The sequence below is a fragment of the Cibotium barometz genome, chromosome 17 (assembly GCF_041138505.1).
Source record: "Cibotium barometz isolate CiBa-2024 chromosome 17, ASM4113850v1, whole genome shotgun sequence".
NCBI classification, from domain to species: Eukaryota; Viridiplantae; Streptophyta; class Polypodiopsida; order Cyatheales; family Cibotiaceae; genus Cibotium; species Cibotium barometz.
In genome coordinates, this window is record NC_141062.1 from 34,784,097 (window position 1) to 34,800,945 (window position 16,849).

Sequence of the window (16,849 nt, forward strand, 5' to 3'; positions counted from 1 at the left end):
CCTCTAGGGAGGTATATATAGGACCCCAGCCCCCATACCTTATTTGTATCATTTCTCGGGATCTTCTTGTGTATATCAGACCAGAGTTACACGCCTACATCTCTCTTTCTCTTGTGCTGTTTTTCTGCCTGCGTTTTTGCTCGTGTTCCCAGATTTGGTCATCATCTCCGCTGCATATTCTGACATGGTATTAGAGCCCTAGGCTCTAGATAGGTCTTGGGATTTGTGTGAGCAAGAGGGGGACTGTTTTGTGGCTGATTGGTGGACTGTTCTGGACTGTTCGGGAAGAGGAGAAGCAAGAGGAAGGCGGGCTGATTTGCTGGACAGCCACTTGCAGGTTTTAGTTCTTCTTTGTTCCCACCCGCCCACCCTTTTCAGAGTACATCCCCGCTATGGCAGATCTGTTTGAGATGGCCGAGAGACGTGAAAAGATCCCGACACTCCCCACGTTCCCGGTGGACTGTCAGTTGGACGGGAGCAACTACGGCATATGGAAGGTGATGATGGAATCCGTTTTGGAGTCTTACGACCTCGCCGATTTCGTCATTGTTGGTATTCCACGGCCGGAAGTAGAGGAAGGGGAGTTACCGTCGATCCGAAAGGACCGGGAGGCCCAGACACAGATGTGGGATCGTGTCAACGCCAGGGTCCGTTCGTTTATTTTCCTCAACTGCACACCACAGGTAATCAATCATGTAAAGCACATGACACTGGCCAGAGGTATATGGCAGCATTTGGCCTCACTTTACAACAGGGTATCGCCCATGAAGAGGATTTCTTTGGAAGTACAGATGCGGGTTATGAGCCCTGCAAAGTCGTCGACGATGCGGGAGCATATTAACAAGCTGTAGGCTCTTCAGCAGGAAGTTCTTCAGGCTGGGAAGGAGATATCGTCAGAGGACATGGCCATCACGTTGCTGTCACATTTGCCCTCTTCGTACTCAGCATTTTACTCGTCGTTGATTACCAGTTGGCAGGCTCAGCACCATCACGTGGGAGGAGCTTGTGCCTATGGTCCTGGACCAGGAGGAACGATTCACGAACCCTCCTCAAGGTGGAGGTTTGGAGGCCTTTACTGGCCAATGGTCGAAAGGCCGTAACTCGGGCAAAGGGAAGGCTTCATTGGAGAAGTCTTCTGAGAAGAAGTCCGACGCTGACCGCGGGAAGCTGAAGGTAGAGAGGACCTGTAATGATTGTGGCGAGAAAGGCCACTACTGGAGGCAGTGTCCCAAGCGGAAGACCGAGAAGGGTGAAGACTCCTCAGCAGCAATCATGAAGACTCCGGCTTTTGTGCACCTGGAGGTGATGGACACCAATGCTTCATTTTCTTCAGGCAGGGAGGAGATTGGAGGACTCTCCGCAACGGATACTCGGGAGTGGATTCTTGATAGTGGTGCTTCCAGGCACATGACTCCTTCCCGTTCCGGTTTACAGGATCTGTGCAGGCTTTCTGGTCATATTCATATTGGGGATACGTTCACTATTCCAGTTCACAGTGAGGGCAGGATGGAGATAGTTCCCGATGGCAGAGGGGGGAAGCATTCCTCCCAGGTGTTGTATGTTCCGACACTTGGTTTTCATCTGTTGTCAGTGCATCAGGTTTGCAAGACTGGCGTACGGGTGGAGTTTGATGAGCATTTTGTTGCTCTCCGGGACAAAGCAACAGGCCAGGTGGTTTGGGAAGGTGGAGTGGAGAATGGAGTTTACAGGCTTTCAGCACTCTCTCTCCCAGGTCCTCAGGATTGTGATGAGTGGCAGTCTGGTAATGACCACTCAAGTGTGGATACGCTGTAGGTGCGGGCTTTCCGAGACCAGGTGGTGGATAGCTTGCCAGTAGATGGCAGCAGTTGGCAGGAACTTTCCAGTACTGATGATGGTAGTTCTTGTGTTCGTGAGTCAGAGGAAGCTGAACAGGTCACTTATGCTCTGATGTCTCGTCGTGTTCGGGACATAGAACCTCTAGTAGATGAGGATGTTCTTTCCACGGGGACCTTTCGGAAAGCCAGGCAGGTGGCAGGTGCTTACTTGCAGAAGGAGGTGGTTTCTCCCGGCTTTGTGGTTCCGGATTCAGAGGGGGTGGTTGACAGGTTTCATCAGGTTTCCAGGACTTGTTTGTGCACCGTAACAGGTGTTGATCCTTGTGAGCAGTGTGATGTCTCTTTGACTCAGAAGCTGTATGGTTCATTGATCTGGTTGATGGACACCAGATTGGACGGGAGCTTCCTGATGAGGCGGTTAAGCTCATGGTTGCAGATGTCTCTTTGGGAGGCAGGATTGCGTTTCCTGTGGTTTCTGCGGCATGCGAAGGATCATGGACTCTTGTACACAGGAGGGAGATTGTTGGATGGAGTCCGACTCCACGGTTGGAGTGACTCGGTTTGGGGAGGAGATTCGGACACGAGGGGATCTACTTATGGCCCAGGAGCAGTTTTCCGGAGCAGGAGGAGGTTACATTGCAGGTTTGGGCTTCCACTGGAGGAACCCATGGTCATCCCGAGGCACTTTGTTCGTGAACAGATCGTTGCTGATGACATCTTGCTGGAGTTCTGTTCGACGGAGGACAGTACGGTGGACCTCTTCACGAAGTCGCTCTCTCAGGATTTGCTCAGGCGGCACCCCAGCTTCTAGTGGTTGGTTACACAGCCAGGAGCTGAGAGGGGGTGTTAGAAGTCATCTCCTGTCTAGATTTATACACCAGGGCCTTTGTTGTGGGTGTGCCCGCCCTTACTAGGTGTTTTATCATTTTTCCTCACTCCCTGTATTTTTCCCCTATTTTTTCCCATTTTTCTGAGGCTTGGGAGGGCTGCCAGATGATGCCAAGAGCACCCCAGTGCTGGCCGACTTGATCTTCATCAGTCGTGGGCTTCAGGGCTGCTGGCCGACTGCTTTTTATCAGTCGTGAGCATCAGTATGCTGGCCGACTGCATTTATGCAGTCGTGGGATTCTTTCTCCAGTCGTGGGCACTCTTGATGCTTGCTGACTGCCCTCTAGGGAGGTATATATAGGACCCCAGCCCACATACCTTATTTGTATCATTTCTCGGGATCTTCTTGTGTATATCAGAGCAGAGTTACACGCCTACATCTCTCTTTCTCTTGTGCTGTTTTTCTGCCTGCGTTTTTGCTCTTGTGTTCCCAGATTTGGTCATCATCTCCGCTGCATATTCTGACAACAGGGGGGTCTTGATCTCGATAGCCAGCAGTTTCTGCTCTCCAAAACAGGTCGACCAGCTCCCACCAGCCACCTGGAAAGCATGCGACCAGCCCAAAACTTGACTTCTCTCCAGTAATAGAGCTTGCCCCCGCCAAAAATATCCAATTGTGTGCTTTTTAGGTCCAGAGGGAGGCGCCTACACGCAAACAGCCCATAATATGTCCAGTGCCCGTCCTTTGGCCGCAATGTGTATTTAAATAGTCCTGTCTAGTGTGTACAACTTATAAGTTTGCCTGGTCACTTATAAGTGAGTGTGGACCTGTTTCAATAAATATCAACATGTGAAAACATAAAGCTGTAAATTGAGTTTCCAGGAGCACTTACCACTTGTAAAAAACATGTAGACCACTTGTCAGGCCAAAACAAGTGTGCACATGCTCGTCCACCACAGGGTGCCTAGGCATCCCTGCCCCATGGACAACACAGGCAGTAATCTCAGGCATTGTCCAGGCAAACAAAGCAAGTCATCCAAATATAAAATTAAGGTCATGCACACATGAGTGCAACTAAAGTGGAAGAAACACCCATTTGCTCAGTTGTATCAATCAGGTAACGTGTTTAGGGATCCAAAATCCTTCCGGAACCTTCCCAAAACATAAGTACAGGTGAACACTAGGATAGCTAGTCCTGGGAAAACACACCATGTTAGGCTCCAGAAGCCATACATGAACACACCATGTCAGTGTCATGTGCACGCCCGTGCCGTGGCTAATATTCAGCATGAACTGACTTAATCCTTGATTAGTGCAGCAATTTGGACACCATATAGGGCCATCAACATCTTCAACATCAGCATCTTCGTCAGTTTCAACAGCATCAAAATCATCATCGTCACATGGAGGCATGGGCTTTTGTCGGCTGGCTGCAGACAAGCTGTCGGCAACCAGCAGAAGACCTAGCAGCAGGCGGCTGATGCCCAAATAATAACCTACAGGTCGCAACAGGGGACTTTCAAGCGTAGGATTTAATATTTTAAAAAGGTGGATTTGTCTAGCAGATATGGCCGACAGCTGGCCGACTAGCACTCCAGGAGCATATATAAGCATAAATCATAATTCAGCATTCATTCACTCAGTAGTTCATCATTCATTCATCCATAGCATCAGTAGAAGATATGTGGAAGGGCCAGGGTCACCCCTATGGGGCTGACCATAGCCCTAAGTCATGTACAAGCATTATGTAATCTTTTTGTACCATATTAATACAAGAAAACCTTGACACCCAATCTCTCTCTTCTTCTCTCCTGTCTTAATTATGTTTTATTCAGCATCAATGTTCTTAATTAGGCTTAGGGTTGTGGAGCAGTACAGCAAGGCTTCCGCGCATGCAACAGTCAGGCTCCATAAGCCATACATGTACTGTCATGTCAAGCTCCATAAGCCATACATGTACTGTCATGTCAAGCTCCATAAGCCATACATGTACTATCATGTCAAGCTCCATATGCCACACATGTTCAATATAAAATAGAAGCCATGAGGAATTTTGTGACAACCACCCTTTGCGCCGCTCTGAGCAGCTCGCCATCCCAACCCACACTCGTTGTTGCTTCACCATCAGGAGCCAACTTGATTGTACTTGTAATATCACATCAAAATTAGGGTTCTTCAGCATTTGTGGCATTTTCAAAATCAAGTGAAATTTGTCAAATTGATGATATTACACTGACAAAAAATTAGGGCTTTTCAAAAATTGGGGCAAAATTGGCATGGAGCTCTTGCATCTACCAAAATTTAAGGCTTTTGTAAAATCAGCTCTCGGCATGAATTCAAAGCTTATGCAAATATGGAGCAATTCATCAAATGTCACATGACTATTTATGCTAGTTATTTTGTAAATTGAGATTAAATCTTGCCCTTGGGGCTGTAACCAAGTGGTAAGACCACATTATTATTCACCATGACCTCTCACTTGTTCATAGATAAATTCAATCGCCAAAGTTTTCACACTTGGCAAATGAAAATCAAGTTTCATTTGATGAGAGAAAATTTATGGAGTTTAGTGAAAAGCACTAATGGTACAACCTCTTCTTCTACCTCTAATGAAGTAGAAGTAAGAACAAGCCAAGAGCTTTCTAGTGAAGAAAGAGCATATGCCATTATTGCTCTTTGCCTGGGGGATGACTGTCTACATGATATTTGTCATGACTGCCAAGGGAACTTCCTCCGGAGAGGCCAGAAGATCATGCCATTGATCTAATTCGTGGTAGTACTCCACCAAATAGACCGTCGTATCGTGTTAGTGCAGCCCAACAGGAAGAAATTATGAGTCAGGTACAGGAGCTTTTGAATAAAGGGTTGATACAGCCTAGTTCATCACCCTTTCGCTCACTTGTACTCTTAGTGCAAAAGAAGGATGGTTCTTGGCGCATGTGTATTGATTACAGGGCGCTGAACAAGAATACCATCAAGAATCGATTCCCCATTCCGAGGATCGATGACATTTTGGACCGCTTACAGGGCTCCACAGTCTTTAGTCGTATTGACTTGAAAAGCGGGTATCATCAGATACGTATTAGACCCGAGGATGTGCATAAGACAGCATTCCGAACCACGTTTGGGTTGTATGAGTTTTTGGTTATGCCCTTTGGTTTGACAAATGCACTTGCCACATTTAACAGAATGATGGACAGGATTTTTCGGCCTCATAGAGCGTTTGTGGGCACATTCTTTGATGATATGATTGTGCATTCACAAACTGAGGAAGAGTATAGAAGACATTTGGCCATTGTGTTTGCAGAACTAAGGAACCATAGGCTGGTTATTAATGGCAAGAAGAGTGAGTTCTTTTTGCAAGAGATACATTTCTTGGGGCATATTGTGTCTAAGCATGGAGTCCGTATGGATCCAGCGAAGGTGGAAGCAATTCTGAATTGGCTAGATTTGAGGACCGTGCATGATGTACGCAGCTTTCTAGGATTGTGTTCCTATTATAGGTGGTACATACGGTATTTTATTGAAATTGCTTCGCCCCTTCATGCATTAACAAAGAAGGCAACTCCGTTTAGATGGGCTGATCGGGAAATTACAGCCTTCAAAAAGCTCAAAGAAAAGCTTACTTCGGATCTAGTATTGGTGTTACCGGACCTCCGAAAGGCTTTTGTTGTCCAGTGTGATGCATGTGGAAGTAGCATTGGGGCAGTTCTCATGCAGGAGGGACATGTGATAGCCTATGAGAGTCGAATATTGCAAGATGCCGAGAAGCATTTACAGGTTTATGAGAAAGAGATGTTGGCTGTAATTCATGCTCTTTCTACCTGGAAACACTATTTGCTTGGGGCTGATTTCACTGTGCAGACAGATCATCAGACTTTGCGTTATTTCCTCACACAAACTAAGCTTTCAGAGAAGCATATGCGATGGGCAAACTTTTTGTCTATGTTTCACTTTCAGATTGTGCATGTGGAAGGCAAAAAGAACGTAGTGACAGATGCTTTGTCACGCAAGCCACAGGTCTCAGCAGTTTCACTTGCTTATCATCATGAGCTTGATGAAATGAAAGAGCAGTATGTCCATGATGAGGACTTTGAAAGGTTGTATGATCAAATGTCTGAGGGTCAGCGGCATGAGCATTATACTCTTATGGATGGGTTTTTATTGATGCATGGCAGACTGTGTGTTACCAGGCCATTGCGACTCAAGGTTATGATTGAAAGTCATGCTCCACCGTATGCAGGTCATAGAGGTATTGATGCCACGGTAAAAGCAGTGGAGACTTTCTTTTATTGGCCAACCTTGAGAAGAGATGTTGATGCCTTTGTTAGGCAATGCATCGTATGTCAGAAGGTAAAGTTTGACCGTCAAAAGACACCAGGGTTACTACAGCCTTTACCTATTCCAGATAGACCTTGGGAGAGCATTGCCATGGATTTTATATTTGATCTTCCACGGACACAAACGGGCAATGATGGCATTTGGACTATCATGTGCAGGTTTAGTAAGCAGGCTCATTTCATTCCCGTGCGTAAGACGATCAAAGTGGATCATATGGTGAAGTTGTTCATGGCGAACATCTTCAAGTATCATGGATTGCCTACGTCTATCATTAGTGACCGTGATCCACGGATGACGAGTTTGTTCTGGAGAGGGTTGTTTGACAACATGGGTACAACTCTCAAGTTTTCATCGTCATTTCATCCACAAACAGATGGTCAGTCGGAAGAGGCTAACTCTACAGTGTTAGATCTTCTCAAGTGTTATGTGTCAGAGCACAAGCAACAATGGAAAAAGTATCTTCCTTTGGTGGAGTTTGCATATAACAACACTGTCCATACCTCGACAGGCAAGGCGCCTTTTGAGATTGTGGAAGGAGGGAAGAAGGTACCACCCATTTTGCATACAAAGGATAAGATCTTTGAGGCTGATCAGTATGTGGAGAGCATGGATGAAGCTTATCGAAGAGTTAAGTTGGCACTCCAGAAAACTCAGCAGAAGCAAAAGAAAGCCGCAGATCATCACAGGCGTGCTTTAGAGTTTGCATTGGGTGATTGGGTTCTTTTGCGCTTTGAAAAGGCTAGACTCAAGAAGATGAAGGGTAAAGAGCGCTTATTCCCTAAGTTGAGCATGCGTTATTATGGGTCTTTTCAGGTATTGGAAAAGATTGGTGAGGTAGCCTATCGTTTGAAGCTACTAGATCACTGGAAGATTCACAATGCTTTTCACGTGAGTCTCCTTAGCATAGTAGCAACGGAACGGGAACGGAACGAAAGCACCACCAGGGGAACGGGAACGAGAAAAAGGGGGAACTGGAACGAGGGGGAACGGAAACAGGGAACGACCTAGATAATTCCTAGAAATGACGATAAATCTTAACATACAATGCTCATTTATATAACCAAAACAGAGACACACTAAAGTCTAGTGCACCATAATTTGCATGGCTAGATACTAACACTGAACAGATCTCACAAGTCAAAATAAATTAGCCCACATCATACATGACATAAGTGACAAAAAGCACAAAATGTGGCCCACATGGCACAGCCTAGATAAAAGAAACAATCCAAGTCCAAAGTCCAAGCCTCAAGGTGACATGCACATTGCAAATAGTAAGGAGATATCATGCATGGCTACTGCCAGTGATGCCATCAAGGAGACTATCATCTATGTCATCCAAGAAAGCCATATCATCAAGACCAACATCTGCAGCATCCAAATCTTCAATCCCATCCTGACCAGGATCTGCAAGTCCATGTGTCTCCTCATCATCCGAGGACTCCTCATCAAGCAATATAAACTTCTTTGGTTTGGGAGATGCCATATCACCAAGCAAGCGCAAATTAGCACTTACAAAAATCAAGTCATTGACTTGTTTTGTCCCAAATTTGTTCCTCTTCTTGGATGCAACATGGCCGAACACACTCCATAGCTGCTCAATCGGAGAGGAGCTTGCACCTTGAGACAAGATCCTTACTGCCAATGATTGAAGCTGTGGTGTACGAGCCCCATAATCCTCCCACCATAAAGCAGCCCCTATCTTAAACCTATCTCTCTGTGCATCAGCCGATCCAAACCTTCCCAACTTGCCGCGATAAAATCCAAGTTGGTCTTTCATCAACCTTCGTTTATTTGCATCATGAACCTGCCTAGAAAGCACTGTCTCCCAACCATCCATCACCTCATCATCGGCCTCTTGTCCACATCCTTGGAACTCGGGATCCAAGACATACGCTGCAGCATGCATAGGAGAATGATAACCATTCCATCGTGCTTCACATAATTCTCGAACCTCAGCATATTTCTCATCAGACAAGCCCATTTCCCCTATTTTCTCGATCATTCGGTCAGCCCCCTCATAAACCTTGCCAATGCATGGCTCCCGTCCATCTGCAATCCGCATCAAGCGCATGATCGGCTTCATCATAGCATTGATAGTATTGACTTCATCCCAAAATGTGAAGTCTTGTATGGTTCTTGCACCTCTATGCCGGCTCTTGAGCGAGAAAGTGCCCATCCCATCCACTCATTGCATACAACCAACTGCTTCAAAGGCAATTGCACTTTGGATAACCTCTTCATCATGAGAAAGTTATAACCAAAGCGTGTCTCTGAGTACTTCAAGAGATCCTTTTTGGCTGATCTCTTGCGGAATTCATTCAAAATAAACTGATGGTTTTGAATGAAGCTTATTATCTCCTTGCCTTTTTGAATGTGTGGATCAACCCATGGCAAGTTGCCAACATCCTTCAATAAGTTGCTCAAACAATGAGCAAAGCATGGACTGAATGTGATATGCGGATACCTGTCTTCAAGCTTAAGACCAGCTGCTCTATTTGTTGCCTCACCATCAGCTAAGAACTGAATAACATTCTCTGGTCCAACTTTCTCAATACCTTCGGCCCACTCTTCCACAAGCTGACCTGCATTTTTTCCAGTCCCAGAAGCATCATGTGAGAAAATGAATTGCATTCTTCCTCGAGAATAAGCAACCATGCCATGAATGGATCTTTTTCGAGTGTCACTCCAACCATCTGCAATAAGTGACACACCATTCTTTGCCCAACTTTCATGCACAGACTCGAAAGCACATTCAATTGCAGCTTTCTCCTTTTGCAACAAGGTGGTGCGTATGGTCTCATATGAAGGAGGCTTGTATGTTGGGCCATACCGTGCAATCTCCTGGACCATTTCAATGAAATATGGAGACTTGGCAACATTGAATGCTACATGATCATGATAAAAGAACCTTGCAACAGCTGCATCTACCCTCTCTTTCTTGCGGGGATCCCAAGCTGCTCCCAAGGTTTGCTGCTTGCCGGAACTTGCACCCATAGACTGCGAATCTTGGGAAAATGCAAAGCTCCCAAGTCCTCCATACTGTTATCCATCTCCCAAGTGTACATCTTCCCCTTGTCTACTGAAGTAAGATGCATCAATTGCCGGTTTCTTTCGTGCACATGCTTTCTCCTCTTCACTTGGGTACTTTGCCAAAAGCTCTCTACGCATTTCAGGTGTTGTCCCTGGGCATTTGTTCACTTGTGCTTTTTCATTGTTCACATGGCATAGATGTGCTCTCACACGGTTTGCTCCTCCTGACTTCTCTTTGTTACATTGCTTGCATTTCCATCGTGTTGCACCTCCCTTAGATGAATACCTTTCTAGCCTTTCAACCTCGTCCCACCAAGTAGCATTCGAAGCCGATCGCTTTGAACTTGAGTAAGCCATGATGTCTGCAAATTCGTGCAAAAAGTTGAATAGGCTTTCAAAGTTAACCATTTCAGAGAAATGAGTCCTTTTTTTTCTTCTGTTTAATGGGGAGAGACTGTGCAGTGTGCAGTCCAGATTGTGATTCACCATAGGTAATTTTTAAAACACCAAAAGTTCAAAGTTCAAACAAAAAAAGAGAGAGAGAAGAAAGAGAAAAGCTTCTTGCTGCCTTGCCTTTTAGATGAATGTAGTCACTGTGTGTACAATGTACAGTGTACACTGGAAGTCTGCACAGTGCAAGGGCTGCGGGCCTGGCTGCCAGTGGCTGGGGCGACTGTACTATGTAGTACAGAATGTCAGAACAGCTGCTGTACGGGCAGGATAGTTCGGGCAGTGGACTCGTGGAGTCGTGGACAGCAACGGCGGGTACAGGCGTGAACTCCGAAAAGCGACGGGCGGCGAAAGGCGTACGGGACTGGTGCGAATTTCCGAAAAGCGCCTAGCGCAAGGCTTACAGGCTTCAATTTTTTTTAAAAAAATCCACGTCATCTGCACGTTCCCACGTGGGGGAACGGCAGGATAGCGTTCCCTCGCCCGCTCCACCTCCCGTTCGACCAATGTTCCCTGCCGTTCGACCTTTTTTCGACCACCTCAACGTTCCACCATCCGTTTCCAGCGTTCCACTGGTCCACGCGATGGGGGAACGCGTTCCACCGTTCCCAATGGGGGGAAACGGGGTTCCCCTGCTACTATGCTCCTTAGACCTTTCCGTGGGGATGTGCCTGAGGATGTATCAGATGAGGCTCAGCCGGAAGTTGAAGAACTTGATGAGGTTCTTATTCCAGAGCAGATACTGGCACATAAGGAAAGAAAGGTACGAGGTAAAGTTTCCCGTCGCTATCTTGCGAAGTTCAAGAACTATTCACCGATGGATGCGAAGTGGATGGAGGAAGGTGACTTAACAGATTCACCTCAGGTTTTGCATCTTTATCTCGATGCCTTTGAGTTAGAGCCGACTCTTGTTGTGGCTCATTCAGGTTCAGCAGAGCATGGGTCTGGAGAATTACCTGATGCTCAAGAGGGGGGTAGCACCTCCACCCCCTTGATACAGACAGGCTCAGATGACATCTAGAGGTCGCTTGGTGCAGTTTTTATCTCACCCGCAGGTACTGATGGCTGACAGTACATCTGATATGGGACTTCTATGATATATGTGTACTAGTCACATTGGACGTTGTGGTTGTGTATGGTTCACAGTGGTATACAACTTGGACTACTACTACGCCATTGTTTTGCAGTGAATGATGTTACATGTGCATGGCATAGAGAGATTGGGACGCTGATCTTGCCATATTGTATATTTCACTTTGGATATTTTGCTGTATCACCAGAATGCAATCGAGGACGCTTGCCATTTTTCAAGAGGGGGGTATGTCATGACCCTTTGAAAATGGAACAGCACAAGTGTGGGCATGGTGGCTGTTGAGCAAAAAATATTAAATGATTCACATTTGGGGTGCCCGGACAGAAATAATGATGTGTGGACACTTCCAGGTGTGAAGGGGGGAACAAGAACATTAATATTTTAAATGTTTTATTCATAGTTGCCCCTAGGCCTTAGTGGCCCCTAGGGAACTTTAATGTTTATTAAAGTTGGGGCCCTAGGATAAGTTTGGAGAGGGGGCAACTCCACTTTTGGAGTTACACGCCTCTCTCATCTCTCTCTGTCTCTCTAGCTTTTTGGAAAACGTGCAAGTTTGCAAGCGTGGAGAGGAGGAGAAGGCTGGTCGACTGCATAGAGGTGGGAACTGCTGATTTCTGTGTGTGAAAACAGGCCGTACAGCACTGTCGAAACTGCCCGTACAGAGCTGTATGACAGCAGGTACTGCTGCAGGCTTAGGCAGCGGTTGTGGAGCAAGTACAGACCTGTACATACTGTTGCAGGCGCAGACCAGTCCAGCAGGTACACACACACGTGCAGCTTGTACTACTGCAGTACTGTCCAGACAGTTGCAGGCGCAGAACTGTCCAGCAGGTACACACACGTGCAGGGTGCACTGCTGCAGTTCTGTCCAGCTGGTACAGACAGAGCCGTACAGTATTGTACAGCTGCAGGCGGCACCTCACTTGGTACAGTCGGCGCATCATCAGAGAGCTGCAGGTACAGCACTGAGACGTACTTTTTGGAGCTAGTGCTAATTACCTTTGAAGATTACTTTCTTTGAGTTACAAAAATAGGAGAATCTCTTGCTGCACATGTCAACAAGATGAGGAGTTTTATGACTCAACTAGCTGCAGTTAAATCTCCAATGATTGATGATGATGCCATGGCAGTGCTTCTCAAAAGTATGCCTGAAGAGTATGACAACCTGGTCACAGCCTTGAAAAATGTACATGATCCAACCTTGAACAATTAATGCCTTGCAGGAAGAAGAAAGAAAGAAGAAGCAATCATTTGGAAAAAGATTGTTTTAGCCTTAAACCATGTGGTATTTGTGGGTAGAATAACTATCATGAAAAAATTTGGTATTCCAAGAAGAACATTGCAAATGTTGCTGAAGAAAAGGAGCTTTCCAAGATGGAAGCCAACTTTTGTAATGATGATTGGGCTTTTTTAAGTCCAAGTTGTGTTGTTTTATTGTGTGTATGACATAATCCTTTGTTTGTCTCTACCTTGGGAACCCATTTTTGCCATGAGAAACCAGAGCCAATGTGTCTAGATTTATCCTTGGCACATGTTGCATGCGCGGAAGCCTTGCTGTACTCTAAGCCTACTGATTAGGAACATGCAATGAATAGATAGAGAGAGGAGAGAGAGATGAACTGTATTTTCAGTATATTACTATGGTACAAAAAGATTTGTATGATTGTTGTGACCTTTGGCCTTCCAAAAGAGGACTGCCTACTGACTGATTAGGACCAGCCCCCAATTGGGGATCAGATGGTTATGACTGAGATTGCGAGTTTCTATTTGTAGGCTTGGGTGAATATCCTTAAAGCAGGCCGACTGCTGTCGGCCAGCAGAAACAAGCACAAAAACCAATAAAATATCTTTTAAATGCTGTTGACTTTGTCTGTTTGGTGCTCATGACCTGGCCGACTGATGGCTCACATAATATATATATATATGTGTGTGTGTGTGTGTGTGTGTGTGTGTAGAGAGAGAGAGAGAGAGAGAGAGAGGGAGAGAGAGATAAGTTCTATGGCACAGGCACATCACAAGTTCTCTGTAAATCTACAAAGGCGTATATATGGTCATGCTACAAATGTGGAGATCCGACCCTTGGATCCAGAAAAGGCAGTGCAGGCAGCTTCAGATCTTCTTGGAGAGCTTGTCATATTCTCGGTAACCCTCTCCCTGTAATCTATTTTATATATAGATTGTTCTGCCATTGACACTATGTTAAATACACCTTCTTTGAGTTTTGGTAGGTGGGGGTAGGTGCTGTGATTTTTGAAGTTCAAAGGAGTGCTAGATCAGAAGCTCGGAAAGAGGAGGCGCGCAGGCAGGAGATTGAGGTAGCGTTCTCTGCCTTTTTTACACAAAAAAACTGCTTTCTTGTCTATCTGTCATACAGAAAGGCTACCATGGTGTGGTCACCATCATGTTTGTGCAAGTCCCATCATACATAGATCCATGAAGGAAGGTTAATGTGGTATAGTCACCATAGTATTTGTTCAGGCGGCAGGCTCCATCAATTAGAAAAGCCATGATGAAAGGTTACAATGGTGTAGTCATCATAGACTTGTGCAGGCCCCATCATACATAGATTATGTTGTGAACCATGGCTGTCGTGACTTTTACCTTGTCAAAGTTATGCGAAGTGGGAATGAAAGAATGCATATTGGGTTGCTCATACGAAGATGTCTTTGATCAGGAAATCTCAGCACGACTGAAGGCGCTGGAGGAAACCTTTGAAAAGTTTGTCAAAGGGCAAGGTTTGGCATCTTCAACTTGGTTGCCCTTCAGACATGCTCAAAAACCTGAGAAGACTTGACATTTGCTATAGTTTGAGCGTGCGAAGTATCATTGGTGGTATAATTACGGTGCATTATAAGAGGAGGCAGTTGAATGGCCACCTTCAAAGCTAGGCAAGGCATAACCATGAAAATTTGCATTAATTTTTGGAGCTACACCCAAAGCTTGATTCAACTGTGGTTGATGACTCTACTACTACTAGAGAGTTTCCATCACCACAGAGAGTCATGCTCTTATCGTTTTGTCTCTGTATCCCATCAAGTTCTACAGACTAAGAGAGTTCCCATTAGTCTCTTATTTTTGTGTAGATTGGGAGTAAGATTGACTTAACTCTCCGCAGTTTTGTACTGGAGCCATAACAGAACTCTTAAGGATTCAGAAAGCAAGACAGTGTGCAACTGTACACATGCTAAGGGCCTTTTACACCATCCCCATCCAGTGGCAGCCAAGGGTCAATCTTAACTTTCCGCAGTTTTGTACTGGAGCCATAACAAAACTCTTAAGGATTCAGAAAGCAAAGATAGTGTGCAACTGTACACATACTAAGGGCCTTGTACACCATCCCCATCCAGTGGCAGCCAAAGGTTTGGAAAATAGGTGGCCATGCGCCCCCCCCCCCCCCCCCCCCCCCCCAAAAAAAAAAAAAAAACCTTTTCCATCACAGGCAGCGGGCTAATATGTAAAGCCCTTGAATCTTCATGCTCTGAGCCTAGTTTTCAAGCAACTGATGGCTGCATTCTAGGATCCGTCAAGTTTTTCTTAGAAGATTTGTCTCTTTTTGGTGATCTAAATTGTCAATAGCAACGTCCTTTCCTTGTCCCTTCTTAGGTGATATTTCTTACACTTCCGGGCCCCTATTAGCTATGAAACCAAAAGATCCTATATGGTTTGAGGTCCGCAAGGCGGACAATTTTGGATATTAGCAGTTAACACAAAGTTCCCTTATAGCATTTGTCATAGCTTTGTGTTGCCACTAAAACCAGTACTGGCATTACTCTTGAACTGGTTGAAAGGATTATTGACATAATCTATATGATATGAGAAACTTAGAAACATAGTCAACATATTGTGATATAGCAATTGAGAGAAATATAACACTAATTGCTCTGATGAAATTAGGAAATGAATCGCTTGATCTCGCTTGATAGAATTCACATTGGAAAAACAATTGAACAAATTCAAGATGCATTGATGGAAAAAATGGAACACAGCAAATAGGGTCACCAAAGAAAACAATACATAATGAATAGGTTTACATCAACCACATGAGCTTTTTAGGTATAATGTTACTAGCACAACTAGGTATAATGTTACTAGCACACCAAGTGGAAGTGATGCTTGATCTCTAGTGGGCAAAGTCGAGTTGTCAATATGCACATGCCAAGAAAGCATGGAGAAATTTATACCCCATCATTCAGGGTGTTACCCTAAACCATCATTAGCAATAGAATTCTCTAAGTAATAAAGCTAGATTGCTAGAGACAACACAATTATTAGAGATTCAACATACTTTGATGATACCAAGAACATGGTTGCAGTTAAATAGGTAGTCCACGGCATCGAGCTCAATAGTTATAATATATTAGTATTTTGTATCTAATGTCTAGCATATTCTTTGTCTCAAGAAACCTGAAAATGCTGTACTCTTCACAAGCCTCATCTTGCTTCTCTGTTTCTTTGTCCTAGGAAAGAAGTTCAATGGGCCACTAGCATCCTCTTGAGGTGCACAAACGGTTAGGAAGTGCCACATTGTAAAGAGGGTTTTCACCACGAGTTAATTAGCCCATCACTTTGTGCCACATTGTAAAGAGGGTTTTCACCACAAGTTAATTAGCCCATCACTTTATTCAACGCATGGGCAAGGGTCTAACCCCTACACATGGAGGGCCAAAACAACATTTAAATCTAGTTGAAACATATAAATCTCATTAACAATGCATAGCAGCAAAACTAATCACCTTATCATCATCTGCAAGATTGGGAGTTTTTCTCAATAGATGATATAATGTTCCACTGCCTTGCATGTATGTCTTAAAGCAGCAGATTCACCTACACAGAGGTATTGTACAGCAATACAATTCCAAAGTGGTGCTCCTTATGATGAAAGTACCTCTACAAAGAAAGACTTTTGTGGGCCACTCCATGCCTGCGTTACCACCCTGAAGATGGAATGTATGGAAGAATGTGTGGTGAAGGGCAAACATACCTAAATGCCTTTCTACACTTGTCAGCCTTGAAAAGCATGTGAGGAGTTGATACACGAGGCTTCCTCATGATCGAGTTTGTATTGGTACTTTGCCATACCCAAGGCTAATATGCTCTATGCTTTCCATTGGGGGCAACCACAACAGGCATGGCCCAAAACCACCGAGTCTGTAGTATCCATTCCACCCTTTGCTTCTTGCATTTCTCATTTTGGCGATAAACCCTTCTTAAGCTATATTGCCCTACTTTTAAGTGCGTCCCCAACACTAAGACCTCATAGGTTTTAGAAGAAACTAGTCGCCTTGG

General features: G+C 45.0%; 1 protein-coding gene across 2 annotated transcripts in view; it reads left to right on the top strand.

The window, feature by feature from the left end:
* LOC147629921 (uncharacterized) overlaps positions 1-15,159 on the top strand; it is a 34,978-nt gene extending 19,819 nt beyond the window's left edge. For both annotated transcript variants that reach the window (XM_086811431.1, XM_086811430.1), the window contains 3 exons: positions 13,571-13,705; positions 13,792-13,878; positions 14,238-15,159. In XM_086811431.1, coding sequence (XP_086667557.1) covers positions 13,571-13,705; positions 13,792-13,878; positions 14,238-14,357 — 342 coding nt within the window. In that variant the 3' untranslated portion in view covers positions 14,358-15,159. The remainder of the gene's footprint in view (positions 1-13,570; positions 13,706-13,791; positions 13,879-14,237) is intronic.
* The last annotated feature ends 1,690 nt before the right edge of the window (positions 15,160-16,849 follow it).